This window comes from Neltuma alba, unplaced genomic scaffold, assembly GCF_004799145.2.
Source record: "Neltuma alba isolate B1F8T4 unplaced genomic scaffold, ASM479914v2 tig00005827_pilon, whole genome shotgun sequence".
Taxonomy (NCBI): Eukaryota; Viridiplantae; Streptophyta; class Magnoliopsida; order Fabales; family Fabaceae; genus Neltuma; species Neltuma alba.
The window spans coordinates 26,171-43,907 of record NW_021634245.1 but is presented as its reverse complement, the minus strand read 5'-3'; the positions used below and the strand labels follow the sequence as shown (position 1 = coordinate 43,907).

The following is a 17,737-nucleotide window of genomic DNA, read 5'->3' as shown; positions in this document are numbered from 1 at the left end:
TTACAAGAAGAACCCAACCACAGACCAAGCCATAAAGACCAACAGCCAAGCAACCCCTGAAACAAAATAACCAAAACAATCTCAGGGTTAAGTTATGCAATTGACACGTTGGGAAGAACGGGAGGTAAAGTTGCATACCACTTCTAAATCCAACATCATAATGTGCTGCAAATAAGCAATGTGGGGTTGTGTTAATCCCATTAGGACAGTAGCAAAAAAATGAATTCAAATCTCCAGTGTACCCACATATTCCGTTGCTTCTTTGACAAGCAATACATGAGCTGGGATAATTATCTGTCATACTAAATTTATACTACCTCCAATCTTAATCATAAGACCTTGTTTGTAGTTTAGAAACGAGGTCTTATAATTAAAACCAGAGGTAGTACTTCAGAGCTATTCCGCATTTCCACTTGAAAGGATTGGATTTCTCTCCATTGAGGCTGTAAAACCCTAAATATGAACTGCATTGTAGTTTCTGCAAATCCATTTCAAAAGATGGCCCAAGATTGACTGGTGTGTAAACGCAGCACGTAGAGCTGGGCTGGTTAGTACTGAAGGTATTAATAAGGCTGCATGAATTCAGAAGACTGCAACTTGGTGTTCCTTGATCACAGAGAGGCTTAGAACTGTGAATAGATGATGAATTTTTGGAAAAGCCTAGTAAAGCAACGTGAAGGGTGCATCCCAATCTAAGCCAAAGCCCTTGCTGGGAACAGCCCAGAGCAAGTTGACATGGTAGGATCTGAGATACATATGACTTGTCTGTAGTAGTCTATTGAGGTTACAAGATAAGACCCTGTGTGAGTGGTGAAGGACAGCCTTTGTTGGTTGCTTGTGGTTGGAAACGAGGGTCGCCACAACCAGAGCAACTGCCAAATGGGTACAGAAGAACCTCATTGCCACATGTTTTGTGGCAGATTTGAGCAGAGGTCAAATTGGCAAGAAACCGGAAGAAGAAAATGGAGAGAAGAGAAATTGAAGCATACCTAGCTTCCATTGATTCTCTAGAGGAAAGATTGGAAAGAGATGAAGCAGGAAGAATAAGAGGTTGGCTAAAAAGTTTGGTGCTGATATCATTTATACTGCTGAATCAAAGAGCTGGCTAGATGAAAATTTCCTTTTTGGGGAGTGAAAATGAAGAAGAGGTCTTTTCTGTTCTATACAAGTGGCATTCTAGTATTCTGGTTTTTTCAGTCGAGGAATGAGCTTTAACCGTCCTGTCCACCTCACGGTTCGGGAATGGTAATGAATAAGGTATATAAAGGAAATGTTTGGATAGAAACCAAACCATGGTTTTAAAAGTGCTTTTACGGATTATGAAGTAAATATGTGAAGGAAGTTACCTCGTTTTGCGGAAAAGTACTTCTGAAACCACGGTTTTGGAGCACCCAAACAGGTCCAAAATAGGGCAAAAGAGCAAATTAATCACGTCACATCTCAAATGAAGACATCCAAGTCTCATTTAGTGACGGACCAACAGATTCGTACGCTCTGAGTTCCTTTTTTATTTGATTTTACTTTATTACTTAATTTAGTCCTTTTAAGAAGTTTGTGCTTGGCAATTGGCATAGAATTCAAGGTTTTTTTTTTTTTACCAGAACAATTCTAAGTTTGTGTTTTTTACATAAAGTGCATGTTTTTATTCATTATTATGCTTAAAAAGAGCCTGACGAAAAGAAAAACTTGACCGATTATTCCTAATATGCACACATATATATTGATTTTTTCCAATTAAAAACACTTAAATCTTTTGTCATTTTTGTGCCTGTTTGTTTCAGTTTATACGACAAGATTGGTTTTTTTTTTTAAATGAAAAGCACTTTTGAGAAATTTTGGTAACTTGAAAAAATTACTTTAAATGGCTACTATATATAAGAGAGAGTGCTTGTAAAAATACGAATATACACGAAGACATCATAAAATCTTAAAATTGTTAAATCCTAATAACTATTTTTCATAATAATAGCCAAGTATAAACTAAATTATATTTTTCATAAAATTTGTAAACGGTTTAAAAATCACTTATTTTTGGGTTGATATTTCTTTCTATGTATTAGGCCGTCTTGGGCTAGGTTAGCTAACCCATGAGTATAGGCTTCAAGTTAAGTTTGGCCCTTTGTTGTTATTACAAAAATATTTGAAAATATTAAATGAACTATTAAATACTTTAAAGTACTAGATACACATAAAAAAATGTTTCAGCATGCTATATGAAGATAAAACACCCAACAATTGAACAAAGCATTCCTCTGCATTTTAAATAATAAACTGTAACAAAACACTCTTGAAACAACGAAAATATTACTCTACCAGGGTCATAATTAAGCTATATAATCCTACGAGTAAATTTAATTTCTCTTTCAATCTCTACTATATATACTTGTTTAAAGGAACATTACTGCCAGGAAATAAAAAGATGAATGTTGCATTAGTTTTGCATCACAATAAGTAAAATCCAACCTTCCCATCTGCACAAGTGGTCTATTGGTAGAACAGTACCCCGTCACGGTACAGACCCGGGTTCGATTGTTATTTTTTGGTGATGTAATTTCAGCTTTTTCTTTTTTGGTAAGTGCAATAACTTCATCATAGGAATACGCAAAAAAATAAAAGATATACAAATATTATACTGGTGCTTTGGTGTTCCCCTCCAATCACTTCAAAGTGTCACTACTAACGAAGGAGCCAAGTACAGGCTGTCCATCCAGCTGCCTTCCATCTCGTTCACCTACCATTCACTCCCTTCTCAGTTCTCACACTATGCCGCATGCACCCAAAAGGCCACACCTGCTAAACCCCACCAAACCCCTTTCTCATTTTTCACTATCACTCTTGTGTGTGTGTACATATATATATATATAACATATATACACAACTCCTCCAAGAACCTGCGCCATTATTGCAACTGAACACATAGATCTCAAATCTAAGAAGAAGCACTCATATCATCATCATGTCGAAGGGAGAGGAAGCAGTGAAGGTTCTGGGTGTATGGTACAGCCCGTTTGTGATGAGGGTTCGCATTTCTCTGAATATTAAGTCAGTCAAGTATAATTTCCTTGAAGAGAATCTGGGAGACAAGAGCCAGCTTCTGCTTCAGTCCAATCCTGTTCACAAGAAAGTCCCTGTCCTTATCCATGAAGATAAGCCTGTTTGTGAGTCACTCATCATTGTTGAGCACGTCGACCAAGTCTGGTCTTCTGCTCCTTCTATTCTTCCCTCTCATCCTTATGATCGTGCCATTGCTCGTTTCTGGGCTGCCTATATTGACCACAAGGTACGTATATATGTACATATAATATGTGCAGTAGTATTCTTCGTATCAGTTTAATATGTACAGTATCTCAAGTATACGTCGTATCTTATATATATAGTCTTAACGCATCAGATTATATTCGAGTGTGCGTGTATAATTGTTGTATAATTAACTGCTTGGGTATTTGCTCGTGTTATTAGTCCCACATTGAGAGTTTCACAAGTATTGTGTGGTTTATAGGTTCAAAGGGTACTCTCTTCTAATATGCTCGTCTTTTGGGATTAGACTCTTTCTTTAGATTTATGCTCATCATATTAGTGCTTTCATTAAGAGAATGTCATGGAGTTCCAGGGACTCTCCCTCCTAATAGGCTAATTTTTTGAGACTGGATTTTCTTCTTCCGCTTGCGCTTATACTCATCCCAGCTCCCAAGTCACTGTAGTGTTTATTCGTTTTGTGCAGTCGGGAATGTCTTGTACTGTACGGGAATAAAATTTGGTGGATCAGTTAATTAAATTAAGCATAGATATTTTGCATATTATTAACTTGGGAACGATCAGTTTATACTTTATACATACATATATACATATTCATGCATATATTGTATTTCAAAATAAGTGTTACAATAATTTTATTAATTAGTTTAATGTGTGCCACTATATATATGCAGTGGTACCCAGCCTTCAAAGGCATTGCTGGAGCGAAGGGAGAGAAAGAGATAAAGGTTCTGATGCGGGAAGTGGATGAAGGACTAGCTTTGCTAGAGGATGCATACAACAATATCAGCAAAGGCAAGCCCTTCTTCGGCGGCGACCGTATTGGGTACCTTGATATTGCATTTGGCTGCTTCTTGGGGTGGATAAGGGTGACGGAGACGGTCACCGGCGCGGAGTTGATCAGCGAGGCCAAGACGCCGGGCCTGGCGAAATGGGCTAAAAAGTTTTGGGAAGATGATGCGGTGAGACCTGTTATGCCAGAGACAGAGAAACTTGTCGAGTTCTTTCATGTTGTTCGTACAAAATATGGCGGTTCTGCTTGAATATTATAATTCCTAGTATCTTTCTTGAGGGCAGCGTTGGAAATATTGAAAGTAATGTATGACGGCAATTTCAGTAATTTGGGTCAAGGACCTTTTGGATGCCTCAAAACCATGGTTTGGGAGGCAAAATCATGGTTTGGGTGAGATGTCACTCAAACAACATCAATTTTGGAGAAATAATCCGCAACTATGATTTTGGAACCTAAAATCATGGTTTCAGGAGAAGTGAATCTATTCTGCTTCTGGTTTAAATTGGATAATATGATTATGCCTGTCAGAGTAGATTTTAACAATAATATGATTTTAACACCTCTCAATTATTTTTTTATAAACACATTTAATCTTATATCTTATAAATATATATACACATTAATTATTTATTAATTATATTATCTTATGTATTATTAATTATGTTGGTAAAAAATATATTATTAACAATTTTATTCCTTCAAATTAAAATATATCATAAAATCTATCTTTTATATAATTATCATATTAACTTATGTTTTTTTTAGTAATTTATATATATATAAAGTATTTCTGATAACAATTATCCAAATACTCTCACTTCTCAGAATCATTTTTTCACAAAATTTATTCTTCAGAAATTATTCTTCAAATCATGAATTGGGTTCATCCAAACACTCTTTTAATTTGATTTGGTAGGTTGTAGGGCGGTTTAGCCTTGCCTTACCTAACCCCTTTAAACTGCTACTATATTGGAGCGTTTGGACGTTCTTCTCAAGTTTAATCATTAACATCCTTCAAACAAGGTTGAAAGGTTGTTTGTTCAAGAGTGAAATGTGAAGTGCAAGAGTGAGTCAAAAGCTTTTAATTTTTTAATTAAAGAAATATGTAAGAATTAATTGTCTAGAATTATAAACGAAATCAAAACTGCTATATTCTATTTAAAGTACTGAATTTACCTAAAAAAAATATTTTAAAATAATAAATGAATTAAAAAATATTTTAGATTGTTAGATGTACTTGAAAAAATATTTGAAGATCTTGGATGCATCTTATGCCTTTGTTAACAAAGATAAATATTTTCTGTTTTTGTCTCCTTAAATTATTTTTAAAAAATAAAAAACATTACATAAAAATGGTGTATGACATGATTCTAATTTTTTATTTTTCCTTCTAATTTAAAAAAAAGTATGACATTTGAAGTGGTACATTTCATTTTCGGGAAAAAAAAAATCGGACTTGCTTACAAAGAAGTTGCTAGGCTATATGTAGATGAAACACATAACAAAGCATTCCCCTATACACTTTAAATAATAAACTGCAACAAAACATACTCTTGAAACAGCGAAATATTTACTCTACCAGGGCCATATAATCTCATGAGTATAATTTAAATTCTCCTTCAATCTTTATGATATGCTATAGTTTAAAGGATAGAGACTACATTCTTGGTCCAAAAAAAAAAAAAAAAGGATAGAGACTACATTATAGAGTTCAGATACCGATGGTTCCATTACTGCATGGAAATTAGAAGATGAATCTCGCGACGACCCAAAACGACTGGAAAAATGGTCGGTCATTTCACATCTCGCACCAGTGGTCTAGTGGTAGAATAGTACCCTGCCACGGTACAGACCCGGGTTCGATTCCCGGCTGGTGCATGTTAAAGGGTCCTTTTCAAAAAACTGTTTTGTGTAAAATCTAGTAGCTCGGAATACGCAAAAAGATAAAATATCTACAAGTTATATAGTGCTTTGGCGTTTCCCCTTAGTTACTTCATACCAATGGCACTATTAACGAAGGGGCCAGGTGCAGCTCATGCCATCTAACCCCCATTCACCTACCATTCATTCCGTCCCTTCTCACAGCATGCGGCATGAAACAGCCTGCTCAACCAAACCAAACGCTTCCTAATTTTTCACTCTCCCTCTTGTATTTATGTATAGCATCCTCCCAGAACCTGCGTCATTATCGTAACTTAACACAGAGATCTCAAATCGAAGAAGAAGAAGAAGAAGAACTCATATCATCATGCCGGAGGGAGAGGAAGCAGTGAAGGTTCTGGGTGTATGGGCGAGTCCGTTTGTGATGAGGGCTCGCGTTGCTCTGAATATGAAGTCAGTCAAGTATGAGTTCCTTCAAGAGAATCTGGGATCCAAGAGCCAGCTTCTGCTTCAGTCCAATCCTGTTCACAAGAAAGTCCCTGTTCTGATCCATGAACATAAGCCTGTATGCGAGTCTCTCATTATTGTTGAGTACGTCGACCAAGTCTTCTCTTCTGGTCCTTCTATTCTTCCTTCTGATCCCTACGATCGCGCCATTGCTCGTTTCTGGGCTGCCTATCTCGACGACAAGGTATGCACAATAATACGCGTATAGCATTCTTCGTATCGTTTTTTTTGTTGTTGCCATTTTAGTCTTCCGATCCTTAATATAAAACCTAATTGTTGAGTTAATTTTAATCATAAATATAAGACCTATTTGTCATATTTATCAATTTTTCCTAAATTACCTCTATGGATACTTCCTTAATCATAATCAAGTAGAAGAGGGATAGAGGATATTAAGGAAGATGATTATGGTGTTTTAGGAAAAACATGTCATATTTTTTATAATTAACTAACTTACCTAACTTCCTTAATCTACTCAAATTAGTTAAATATATCTTATATTAAGGACCGGAGGAGTATCAGTTTAATTTGTACAGTACTTAAGTACGACATATATATATGACAATTATTCGATCATGATTATGTCTTTTATAGAGTCTTCTAATAACACACGGCAGATTGGAGTATAAATGCTTTGTATAATTAACTGTTTGGGTTTTTTTCTTTTATGGGGTGAAACTGCTTGGGTATTTGCTACCAAGTTGTAGTTTTCAATGTATCCGTTTGTAGGGTCGGAAAGGTCTTGTGCAGCTGCATGGGAACAAAAGTACTCTCGTTATTTTATCTTTTATTATTTGGATATTTTATGTTCTTAGAATAAATCAACATACAATATGATAAGTAAAAGTCTAAAACGATGATTTGTTAATACACAATGCATTTGTTAATGTTGTTTAATAATTTGCGTTACTATATATATGTGTATGTCTGTGCAGTGGTACCCCACCCTCAAAGCCATGGCTGGAGCAAAAGGGGAGAAAGAGATAAAGGTTGTGATACAGCAGGTGGAAGAAGGGTTGGCGTTGCTGGAGGATGCACACAACAAGATCAGCAAAGGCAAGCCCTTCTTCGGCGGCGACCGTATCGGATACCTCGATATTGCATTTGGCTGCTTCTTGGGGTGGACGAGGGTGACGGAGACGGTCACCGGCACCGCGTTGATCGACGAGGCCAAGACGCCGGGGCTGGCCAAATGGGCTGAAAAGTTTTGTGAAGATGATGCTGTGAAACCTGTTATGCCCGAGACGAAGAAGCTTGTTGAGTTCTTCCATGTTATTCGTGCAAAATTTGGCGGTTCTGCTTGAATATTATTTATGATTCCTAGTATTTTCTTGAGAGTAATGTCGGAAATATTGAAAATAGCGTATGAGAACAATTACAATTTCAGATATTTGAGTTAGCTTGATGAGTTTGTAGGTGGCGAGGAGGTTTAGTCTCACTTAACCTTTTAAAACTATATTGGGGGTTTTGTACGTTCTTCTCAAGTTTATAAACAAACCTTCAACACAAGGGTTGACTGGCTGTTTGTTCAAGATTGTGTGTTTGACTGGCAATTTGCTCAAAATACATGTAATATTTTTATTGGCTGGACATTTCCGCTGTCTCATCCTAACCTGTGTTCTGCCCTAGTCAAATTAAAATATCTCGAACTGTACTTTTTATGAATGAGAGCGGTCGTTGGCAATTGGCATTGCCCTCTCACGACGGTAATCAACGCAAATAGGCCCACTTTGTTTTCACTTATTTTTGTTTTAAAAATATGATTAATTACTTTATAGGGAAAATGACAAAAAAATGATTGTTGAAATTTGAAATGACAAAATGGACATGCAAATAACTGAAATGACCAAATGGGTATGGGGTATCAATCTGGAATTTTGTCAATTCGGTAGAAAGACTAAAATGCCTTGAACCTCTTGAAGATATGAATTGGAAGAAAACAATAATATACCAGAAGAGAGAAAGAGCTGAGAAGACGAAGCTAGAGCAAGGGTCGAAATCTAGAAAGAGGGAAAAGGTAAGCAATTTTTCCGTTAAAACGCTAGTATCACCGATTTCTTGACTCGTTTTGTTGCTGCATGCTCGAATGGGATGGGTCTGTGAGTGTAGAGGGTTTGGATGAAGAATTTGACCAGCATGAGAGAGTGACGCGTCGAAAATGGAAAAATGGTGACAAACAGTAAGCATGAGGTGGTCAGTGTTGTTAAATTCATTAGTGAAATTGTAAAATCCTATATTTAAGTTGTTAATGGAGTAAGTGGGTGTGTGTGTGTTTTGGGTGTTTCGAAAGATAAATGAAATTGATTATTGGGGAACTAAAATATTGATTTATGCTTCGTTGTTGCAGGTTAGCAGGCTTTGATGACATCTAACATTGGGTCTAACATTGAGGAGTAATTTTTTTGGTGTAAATAGAATAACTTTTGAACCCTTAATTTTTTGGGAGAATAGTTGATAGAGAGGTTATCCTTTTTGTAAATGATGTTAACTGGGTAGGATATGTTTGTAATCTGAATGACAAGGAAACATTAGGTGGTGGTTTAATCTTAATGTTAACTTGTCATTTGAATACAAGTTATGTAACTTCTGTCATAGGCGTACTGGTTTTTGGTAAATATTATCACTTCAGTAGTCAATTCCATTATACATGTAGTAAAGTCTGAATGTTAATATAAATATTATGATGTTCTTCAGGTGTACTTGTATGCTATTTTGTCAACACATTTTACCATTTGCTTTTTGTCAACACATTTTACCATTTGCTTAATTCCTCCAAGGGAGATGGCGGTTGCCAATGGGCATGACGGAGTGGTTAATTTGATTACAAATGTTGTTATTCACATTACAAATTGTTATTATCATTATTAGGGTAGTGAGTGGCTATGGCATGTCATCTTACAAGCATGTGTGTGTGTTCATTGCTGCTGGGGCTATTAATGCTTGAGGTTGCGGGATTCAAGTTTTGGAAATTTAGAAGCTGATATAATGGTGTTCAGAGACTGTTTAATGAATCTGAATTATATATTAGCATGTTTTGAAAGTGAAAATAATTTACAGATTATATATTACTGCTAGTTGAAATGTTTTGAAAGTTAAAAGTTAATTCAATACTTGTAAAATATTTGTATATATATGAGTATGTGGGTTATTGCTTGTGAATTGATGCTTGTGAAATTAAAGTATCGAGGCATAAAACTGATTTTCCTTTCTTTTTTTTAAAAAAAAAACTGTTGGTTTGAGGATTGAAGAGCTCTAGAGATTAAAAACTGATTATGACATAATGATTTATGTCTCTAAGTGCTGAATTATGATTGTACTGTTTGAATCAGATTGTTTTCAAGCCTGTGAGCTCAAAGTAGGAGCTGAAAAATCAGTTTCAAGTTACTGAATTATGCATTCGTGTGGTGGCTAGTGAATCATGACCTTAATTCAAGACATGACAAACATTGAGCTTGTTTTCATCAAATGAAGCCACCACATTGACCAAAAGACAGCATCTGTGATAGTAGTAAAGATTATGTAAATTAAACATATAGTATTTGTGAAAGTAGTGTTCAGATATTATCAAAATACTTGACTTATGGTTGTAGGTTGTAAGTTATGATATTTGTTGGCTTAATTTAAATCTTTTTTGGAATAATTTAACTAAACAAGTAATGATAATTATAGCATGCATAATGAAAGTTGTAACTTCTGTCATGGCATTTGCAACTCAATTATTTGTACCCCAAATTACATCTATTTGGACCCAAATTTCACTACACACGTAATGGGATTAACAACATTCGTAATGAAAGTGACCACTTCCGTATTGCCATTTGCAACTCGTTTATTTTAAACCAAAGTAACATGTATTTGGAGCCAATTTCACTACTCCGATAATGATAATGACAACATTTGTAATATGAATTACAATTTTTGTAATGAGAGTTATCATCTCGCTATTGTCATTTGCAACTCGTTTATTTCAAACCCAAGTAATATATATTTGGAGCTAATTTCACACTCCCGATAATGATAATGACAAAATTTGTAATGTGAATTACAACTTTTGTAATGAGAGTTACCATTTCGCTATTGCCATTTGCAACTGGTTAATGTGAAATGAATTTAACATGTATTTGGAGCCAATTTTACTACCCTAATAATGATAATGATAATATCTGTAACGTGAATTACAACTTTTGTAATAAGAGTTACTATCTCGCTATTGCCATTTGTTAACTCATTTCTTTCAAACCCAAATAACATCTATTTTCAGCCAATTTCACTACCCCGATAATGATAATAACAACATTTGTAATGTGAATAACAGCATTTGTAATCAAATTAACCACTCCGGTCATGCCCATTGGCAACTTCCGCCATCTCCCTTGGAAGAATTAAGCAAATGGTAAAAATGTGTTGACAAAATAGCATACAAGTACACCTGAAGAACATCATAATATGTTTATATTAACATTCAGACTTTACTACATGTATAATGGAATTGACTACTGAAGTGATAATATTTACCAAAAACCAGTACGTTTATGACAGAAGTTACATAACTTGTATTCAAATGACAAGTTAACATTAAGATTAAACCACCACCTAATGTTTCCTTGTCATTCAGATTACAAACATATCCTACCCAGTTAACATCATTTACAAAAAGGATAACCTCTCTGTCAACTATTCTCCCAAAAAAATTAAGGGTTCAAAAGTTATTCTATTTACACCAAAAAAATTACTCCTCAATGTTAGACCCAATGTTAAATGTCATCAAAGCCTGCTAACCTGCAACAAATAAGCATAAATCAATATTTTAGTTCCCCAATAATCAATTTCATTTATCTTTCGAAACACCCAAAAAATACACACACCCACTTACTCCATTGACAACTTAAATATAGGATTTTACAATTTTACTAATGAATTTAATAACACTAACCACCTCATGCTTACTGTTTGTCACCATTTTTCCATTTCCAACATGTCACTCTCTCGTCCTGGTCAAATTCTTTATCCAAACCTTCTACACTCACAGACCCATCCCCATTCGAGCATACAGCAACAAAGCGAGTTAAGAAATCAGGTGATACTAGCGTTTTAACGGAAAAATTGCTTACCTTTTCCCTCTTTCCAGATTTCGACCCTTGCTCTAGCTTCGTCTTCTCAGCTCTCTCTCTCTTCTGGTATATTATTGTTTTCTTTGCGGTTCATATCTTCAGAGAGGTTTAGGGCATTTTAGTCTTTCTATCGAATTAACAAAATTCCAGATTGATACCCCATGCCCATTTGGTCATTTCAGTTATTTATATACTCATTTTGTCATTTCAAATTTCAACAGTCCTTTTTCGGTCATTTTCTCTACTTTATAAGTAATTTATAGTCTTTAAATTAGGGACTGTGTGTCATCAATTTTATAAACTTCAATTTTAATTTATCTTAACATTTAATGCTTATTTTTTAATATTGTCCTTAATTATTTCTCTCTTATCATTTTTTTCATATATTTTTTTATTTTTCTTCTCATTTATTATAAGGACATATTTTTAAAAAATATTTTTAATCTATTTATTATTTTTAACTAATTTTAACTAATTATTTATTATATATTCGTGAATTAGTTATTTGAAACTTATTTTAAAAATAAATTTTTTTTTTAGTGACTTAAAATAGAACTGAGCTCTAGCAAGTAATAAAAAGCACAAGTCCGTATTAGACCGGTGGCATTGCCATACGAAATTAGTGAATACAACTAATAGCAACAAGTATGCATTAAAGCGATGGCCTTGGTGCATCCCCCTCCACCACAAAAAGTCGCCGACCCTCTTCCACATTTACGTTCTGCCATTAATGACCCCACTCTCCTCTTTCATCCAACCATTAGACTCTTTTCACGCTATGATGCACCAACCTGCCAAACCGTTTCTGCAGGTTTTTAATTTCACAGCAGCCCTTGTATTTATATGTACCCCCTACCACAACCTGCCATGTCATTTGTAAATCTGTAACTCAAACACATTGATCGATCAGATATGTCGGAGGGAGAAAAAGTAGTGAAGCTTCTGGGTGCATGGCCGAGTCCCTTTGTGATGAGGCCTCGCATAGCTCTGAATATTAAGTCTGTGAGTTATGAGTTTCTTGAAGAGACTTTGGGATCCAAGAGCCAGCTTCTGCTTCAGTCCAATCCTGTTCATAAGAAAATCCCAGTTCTGATTCATGGAGATAAGCCTGTGTGCGAGTCTCTCATTATTGTTGAGTACGTCGACCAAGTCTTCTCTTCTGGTCCTTCTATTCTTCCTTCTGATCCCTACGATCGTTCCGTTGCTCGTTTCTGGGCTGCCTATCTTGACGACAAGGTACTTTTCTTCGTTAGGCTCACTCCGATTCTTAAGAGTTCCTTTGTTTACATTAGCTTTCTGGAAGTGATGCTGTGATGCGCATGTGAAAATAATTTTATCTCGATTTGTATGAAAATATATTTTTAAGTGCTTTTGGTGCGACCAAATTGGGGACTTGGGTAGAATAAAAAAAATAATTAAATTAATTATTTATAATAAATATGAATTAATTTTTAAAAAAAATTATATTTTTTTAATCATCACTATTCTTTGATAGAATCGTTTCATATGTGTAACTAATAAGAATATTTTGGAGAATGTATTATAATTTTAGAAAATAAAGTAGACTGAGATTTTATATTTAAAATCAAATTCAATTCAACTAACTTTAGTATTATATATTAAAAACCCCAAGTCATATAAGCATGGCCGTTGGGTGATGAAATTTGAAATATCAAGTTGAGAGAAAAGTAAATAAATATAATTGAAAATTTAATGCTATTAGGATGATTTTGTATATATACTAAGTCCTATTTATGAGATCTTGTTTGTAAACTATAAATAAAGTTTTGTAATTAGAAATGGATTTAGTACAAGTTGACAATGAAATTGTCGTGTCGTGTATGTAGTGGTTCCCTGCGATGAAAGCTATTGCTGGTGCAAGAGGAGACGAAGAGGGGAAGGCTCTGATACAGCAATTAGAGGAAGGATTAGCGTTAATGGAGAGTGCCTATCACAACATCAGCAAAGGCAAGCCCTTCTTTGGTGGTGACCGGGTCGGGTATCTGGATATTGCATTGGGGTGCTTCCTTGGGTGGCTGAGGGTAACCGAGTCGCATATTGGGCTCAAGTTGTTGGACCATACCAAGACACCGGGCCTCGCCCAATGGGCCGAAACATTCTGTGCGGATGATGCCGTTAAGCCCGTCATGCCTGAAACGGACAAGCTTCGCGAGTTCGCCAAGTTACTTATGGCTAAAACGGCATCAAACTAGTTGCGCTGCAGATCCATGCAATGGCTTGTGTCTCATTGTGTCTGTCGTTTTGCCTCGTCACTGAGGCTTTGGCTTTGTCTGCGTCTTGCCTCTCTTAATAAAATTTCCATTTATAATATTTCTTTCAATTCTAAACATAAAATATACTCCTCCGTCTTAAATATAAGACTCTTATATATTTAGCACCCGAGGAGTAGTTTGTAATGCAAATTAGAGTTGATATTTAAAACTATATTGGTAGTATTTTATCATAGTCTGGTTGTTTCATTTTCATTCTGCAGATATATCCATATCCTCCAAATAACAACAGCTTCATTGTGACTTAACACATGAATCTGAAGAATCCATAATGGGGAAGGGAGAGGAAGTGAGGCTTATACGGATCATTCGAGACTTATTTGAGGGATATTTTAAATTTGAGGTATTTAACTAATTAGAGACACAGTTGTGCTTTGGAAATAGTCAGTTGTTAGTGGAATGACTGAATTTGCGTCGTGAGTTGGGTATGGTGGTATTTTCCTCTAATGAATTCAACCTTGTTTAGAACGGGCATTGGAGCTTTCAAAAGTAATTTTTCTATTATGATTTATAGACATAATATGAAATAAGTATACGAAAAAAAATTTATTTTAACTTAATGTATTTGCAAATACTCATGAAAAATTGCTCCAACCAAGAATGGAAATCGATGTAAGGACTCAACCTCATGAGATGAGAGAGAGTTCAACAAAATCATTTGCTGAAATTATTACTTTTCGTTGACACAAATAAATTGAGCAATAAAAGATTCTCATTTAAGATTTTCTCCCTCTTAATTTACCCATCCATTGAAGCATTTTTAAAAAGTTTAAACTCATAATTTCTAAAGGCCTGACAATTCATATAAACCTCGTTTGGAATCATGATTATAAACATGTTTTATTATGTAAATCGAGATAAAATATTTTCTATGCATTTCTTCTTATAAGTCTTACCAAACGCGCCATATAAGATTGCAGGCTGTGCTTCTTATAATATCCTGAAATTTAAAAATTCTATGACCAAAGTTTCTAATATCAAGACGACATTGCTCAGGGAATTATTTTATCTTCTCGGAAATTGCAACATCACATGATGTTGGCCCTTCATGAATGCAGGTCAAGAAGAGCAGAAACAGATTATATATGGTAAAATAATATTTTTATCATTAAAATTACAAAGACATTTTTAATTCATTTATGTTATCAATCCGCCAACTAATGTCATTAGAGAATACCCATTCTTTTTATGTTTATTCTATGAGAATGACTTATTTTTTATTTTTAATAGTTTTCAAAAAATATTTGTTAATTACGCTCTGAAAATTCAAAATTGCCTTATATTATTAAACATACTATAATTTTAAATGGAAGAGATATGAATTATTGAATTAATGATTGTGCGATTGAAGGGGATCGTTGGATTATTTATTGTGTGTGTTTGATGTCACTTGACAAATAAAAAACCATTAATACCAATTAAATGCTTTCACCAATTATAAAATTACTATTGCGAAAAAGGTAATATTGTCTTCGCCGGTGATTATAAAATCAATGTTTATAAGTTATGTTGACCGATATTATTATCATATAATCAGACAGATGATCATTTCGCGATGAGAAGAGCCATTCTTTAATTCTCAGTGCATAAAATGAATTACTTTCATCGTCTTGATGATGCTTGGTGCATCGATAGGATCGCTGAGCTGGCCACGAAGCTAATGATATACCCAGACTCGTAATATTTGAAAATGACAAGGGAGAGTTAAAACTTCTTGTTTATATATTCTAACAAATGATTATGATCGAACCCACTTGGGTCCATCCTGATGGCAGGGAGTGAGCTGAAGCTTCTGGGCAGATGGTCGAGCCCTTTTTCGATGAGGGCGAAGATTGCTCTGAACATCAAATCACTTGAATTTGAATACTTCGAAGAGCACATGAACCCCAAGAGCGATCTTCTTCTTCAATCCAATCCAGTTTACGCCCTAATCCCAGTTCTTATCCACCGTGGCAAACCCATCTGCGAATCCCTCATTATTGTCGAATATATCGACGAGAATTGGTCCTCTGGCCCCTCCATCCTCCCCTCCGACGCTTATGATCGCTCAACCGCTCGATTCTGGGCTGCGTACATCGACCAGAAGGTAACAGAATTTAACTTTCCGAGAAAAGAAGTGTGTATTTTCCATCAATTTCTGGGTTTTCTGAATGAAATTTGTTTCTCTAATTGTGGTAGTGGTTTCCCTCAATGAAAAGCATCATAACTGTGGAAGATGAGGAGTCAAGAAAGCCATACTATGAGACAATGGACGAAGTGGTTGGGAGGATGGAGGATGCGTTTGGGAAAATCAGCAAAGGAAAACCCTTTTTTGGTGGAGACCAGATTGGATTCATTGACATTGCTTTTGGAAGCAATCTGGGCTGGCTCAGTGTTGTAGAAACTTTGTATGGACGAAAGTTTCTTGTAGAGGAAAAAGCTCCTTCTCTGGTGAAATGGGCTGAGAGATTTGCTGCTGATCCTGCTGTGAATGGTCTCATACCTGAAACTGATAAACTCATAGAGCTTGCCAAGTTCCTTCAGATCAAATGGAGAACTGCAATTGCCAAGAAGTAGAATTAACGGCTGTGTTTTGCTTGCTGGTGTAAAATGTAAATGCTCTTATGCTGTTGTTGTATGGCTAAATAAAATGGTGATACATTATTTAGGGTGCTTCTTACAAGTTTTTCTTGAATTTTCTTCTCTTTTGGGCTGCACTGTCATTTGTAGCAGCAAACAAGTGCTTTGGATTTGATTAGATGATTTCAGAGTCCAATGGTTGTCTTCTCTTGCTGCCAATTTGAAGAAATAACATACTAGTATCTCCTCAATGTACTTTTCATAACACTGCTTCATTACTTGAAATTCAAAATCTGAGTAATACTGGATTTTTTTCTCGGGTCATTTTCTGATATTTTAGGCTATTGTAGGCTCCAGATATTTGAGGGCATTGTGAATTATCCTAGCTGCAATATTCGCAAGAGCGTGGGGTTGAAAAACATCAAACTTGCAAGAATAGAAGACACTGATGAGTAGGAAAGTGCCATGCATATTCTCAGAGATTGCGCTTATGCTGAGCAGTTTTGGAGGCAGCTTATCAGTCCAAAGTATTACGCGCAATTCTTCAACTCTCCCTTGAAAAACTGGTTTGCTTTAAATCTGAAAAGAGACTTGGGTATACATGAAGATAGTAATTGGGATTTAAAATGGGCTGTCACTACCTGGAAATTATGGTTATGGAGGAATGAGATGGTGTTTGGCTCTGATTTTCAAAAGCCTCCTGATCAAGCAGTAGTCATTGAAAATAGCCGGGGAAATTATGTCATGATCCAGGATGATGCTAGAACAAACCTGTCTAATACAAGTGGGGGTTCCTGGAAACCTCCATACTTAGGTTGGATAAAAGTTAACGTGGATGGTGCTATGACTTCATCTTTGAGTAAAGCTGGGTAGGGGGGTGTTCTAAGAGACTGTAAAGGTATGTGGATAGTAGATTTCTCCTGTTTTCTCGGTAATTGCACTACCATCGAAGCTGATCAGTGGGCTATCTTCAAGGGTCTCAAACTTGCTTGGGATTTTGGATTCAAGAAGGTAATTCTAGAATCTGATTCAAAGAGTTCGATTGATATACATGTTCAAGAAGGAGCCGCGCACCAACTCAGAGAGCTTACTCTGCCTTCCAATACGAGAATACATGTCCTATGCTTGGGACCTTGAATTAAAATATATTCCAAGAGAGCAAGATCAGCTTGCTGATGCTTTGGCCAAGGGAGGTTTATCCAAATCTTCTCTTTTTGCTACCTGTCCTTCTCGTTTGAGGACCTTATTTGATGTTGAGTGTTTGGGATCAAGTTGTACTAGCTTGTATGGGCTCTAGCCCTCTTGTTTACCAAGGAAAAAAAAAGAAGAAAAAAGGAAGA

At 35.6% G+C, this 17,737-nt stretch overlaps 4 protein-coding genes, 1 non-coding gene and 1 pseudogene across 6 annotated transcripts; 5 read left to right on the top strand and 1 right to left on the bottom strand.

The window, feature by feature from the left end:
- On the bottom strand, nt 1–1,000 carry LOC114748814 (uncharacterized; annotated as a pseudogene).
- A 1,927-nt stretch (nt 1,001–2,927) lies between these two features.
- LOC114748817 (glutathione S-transferase U17) lies at nt 2,928–14,013 on the top strand. 2 transcript variants are annotated; one of them, XM_028937273.1, is made up of 3 exons: nt 2,928–2,983; nt 12,487–12,783; nt 13,395–14,013. In XM_028937273.1, exons 1-3 carry the CDS (start codon nt 2,957–2,959, stop codon nt 13,758–13,760), a joined length of 690 nt encoding a protein of 229 aa, XP_028793106.1. In that variant the 5' UTR covers nt 2,928–2,956; the 3' UTR covers nt 13,761–14,013. The 2 variants fall into 2 exon arrangements, with proteins under 2 accessions (XP_028793106.1, XP_028793105.1); XM_028937272.1 differs by lacking the exon at nt 2,928–2,983 and having other exon boundaries at nt 12,442–12,783.
- Nucleotides 2,942–4,340, top strand: LOC114748815 (glutathione S-transferase U17-like). The gene is made up of 2 exons (XM_028937269.1): nt 2,942–3,280; nt 3,930–4,340. The coding sequence occupies exons 1-2, from the start codon at nt 2,957–2,959 to the stop codon at nt 4,296–4,298; spliced, it is 693 nt and encodes a 230-aa protein (XP_028793102.1). The 5' UTR covers nt 2,942–2,956; the 3' UTR covers nt 4,299–4,340.
- TRNAG-GCC (transfer RNA glycine (anticodon GCC)) lies at nt 5,856–5,926 on the top strand. The gene has a single exon. It is a non-coding gene; the product is annotated as a tRNA-Gly (tRNA).
- Nucleotides 6,282–7,913, top strand: LOC114748816 (glutathione S-transferase U17-like). Its single transcript, XM_028937270.1, has 2 exons — nt 6,282–6,620; nt 7,372–7,913. Exons 1-2 carry the CDS (start codon nt 6,297–6,299, stop codon nt 7,738–7,740), a joined length of 693 nt encoding a protein of 230 aa, XP_028793103.1. The 5' UTR covers nt 6,282–6,296; the 3' UTR covers nt 7,741–7,913.
- A 1,562-nt stretch (nt 14,014–15,575) lies between the features above and the next one.
- LOC114748810 (glutathione S-transferase U18) lies at nt 15,576–16,689 on the top strand. The gene is made up of 2 exons (XM_028937266.1): nt 15,576–15,924; nt 16,017–16,689. The coding sequence occupies exons 1-2, from the start codon at nt 15,607–15,609 to the stop codon at nt 16,392–16,394; spliced, it is 696 nt and encodes a 231-aa protein (XP_028793099.1). The 5' UTR covers nt 15,576–15,606; the 3' UTR covers nt 16,395–16,689.
- Nucleotides 16,690–17,737: the final 1,048 nt, after the last annotated feature.

Coding starts and splice junctions, on each gene's coding strand:
- LOC114748815 (XM_028937269.1), top strand. CDS start 2,957: ATGTCGAAGGGAGAGGAAGCAGTGAAGGTTCTGGGTGTATGGTACAGC. Junction 3,281..3,929: donor CTGCCTATATTGACCACAAG/GTACGTATATAT, acceptor ATATATATGCAG/TGGTACCCAGCCTTCAAAGG.
- LOC114748817 (XM_028937273.1), top strand. CDS start 2,957: ATGTCGAAGGGAGAGGAAGCAGTGAAG. Junction 2,984..12,486: donor AGGGAGAGGAAGCAGTGAAG/GTTCTGGGTGTA, acceptor AAAGTAGTGAAG/CTTCTGGGTGCATGGCCGAG. Junction 12,784..13,394: donor CTGCCTATCTTGACGACAAG/GTACTTTTCTTC, acceptor TCGTGTATGTAG/TGGTTCCCTGCGATGAAAGC.
- LOC114748810 (XM_028937266.1), top strand. CDS start 15,607: ATGGCAGGGAGTGAGCTGAAGCTTCTGGGCAGATGGTCGAGCCCTTTT. Junction 15,925..16,016: donor CTGCGTACATCGACCAGAAG/GTAACAGAATTT, acceptor TAATTGTGGTAG/TGGTTTCCCTCAATGAAAAG.
- LOC114748816 (XM_028937270.1), top strand. CDS start 6,297: ATGCCGGAGGGAGAGGAAGCAGTGAAGGTTCTGGGTGTATGGGCGAGT. Junction 6,621..7,371: donor CTGCCTATCTCGACGACAAG/GTATGCACAATA, acceptor ATGTCTGTGCAG/TGGTACCCCACCCTCAAAGC.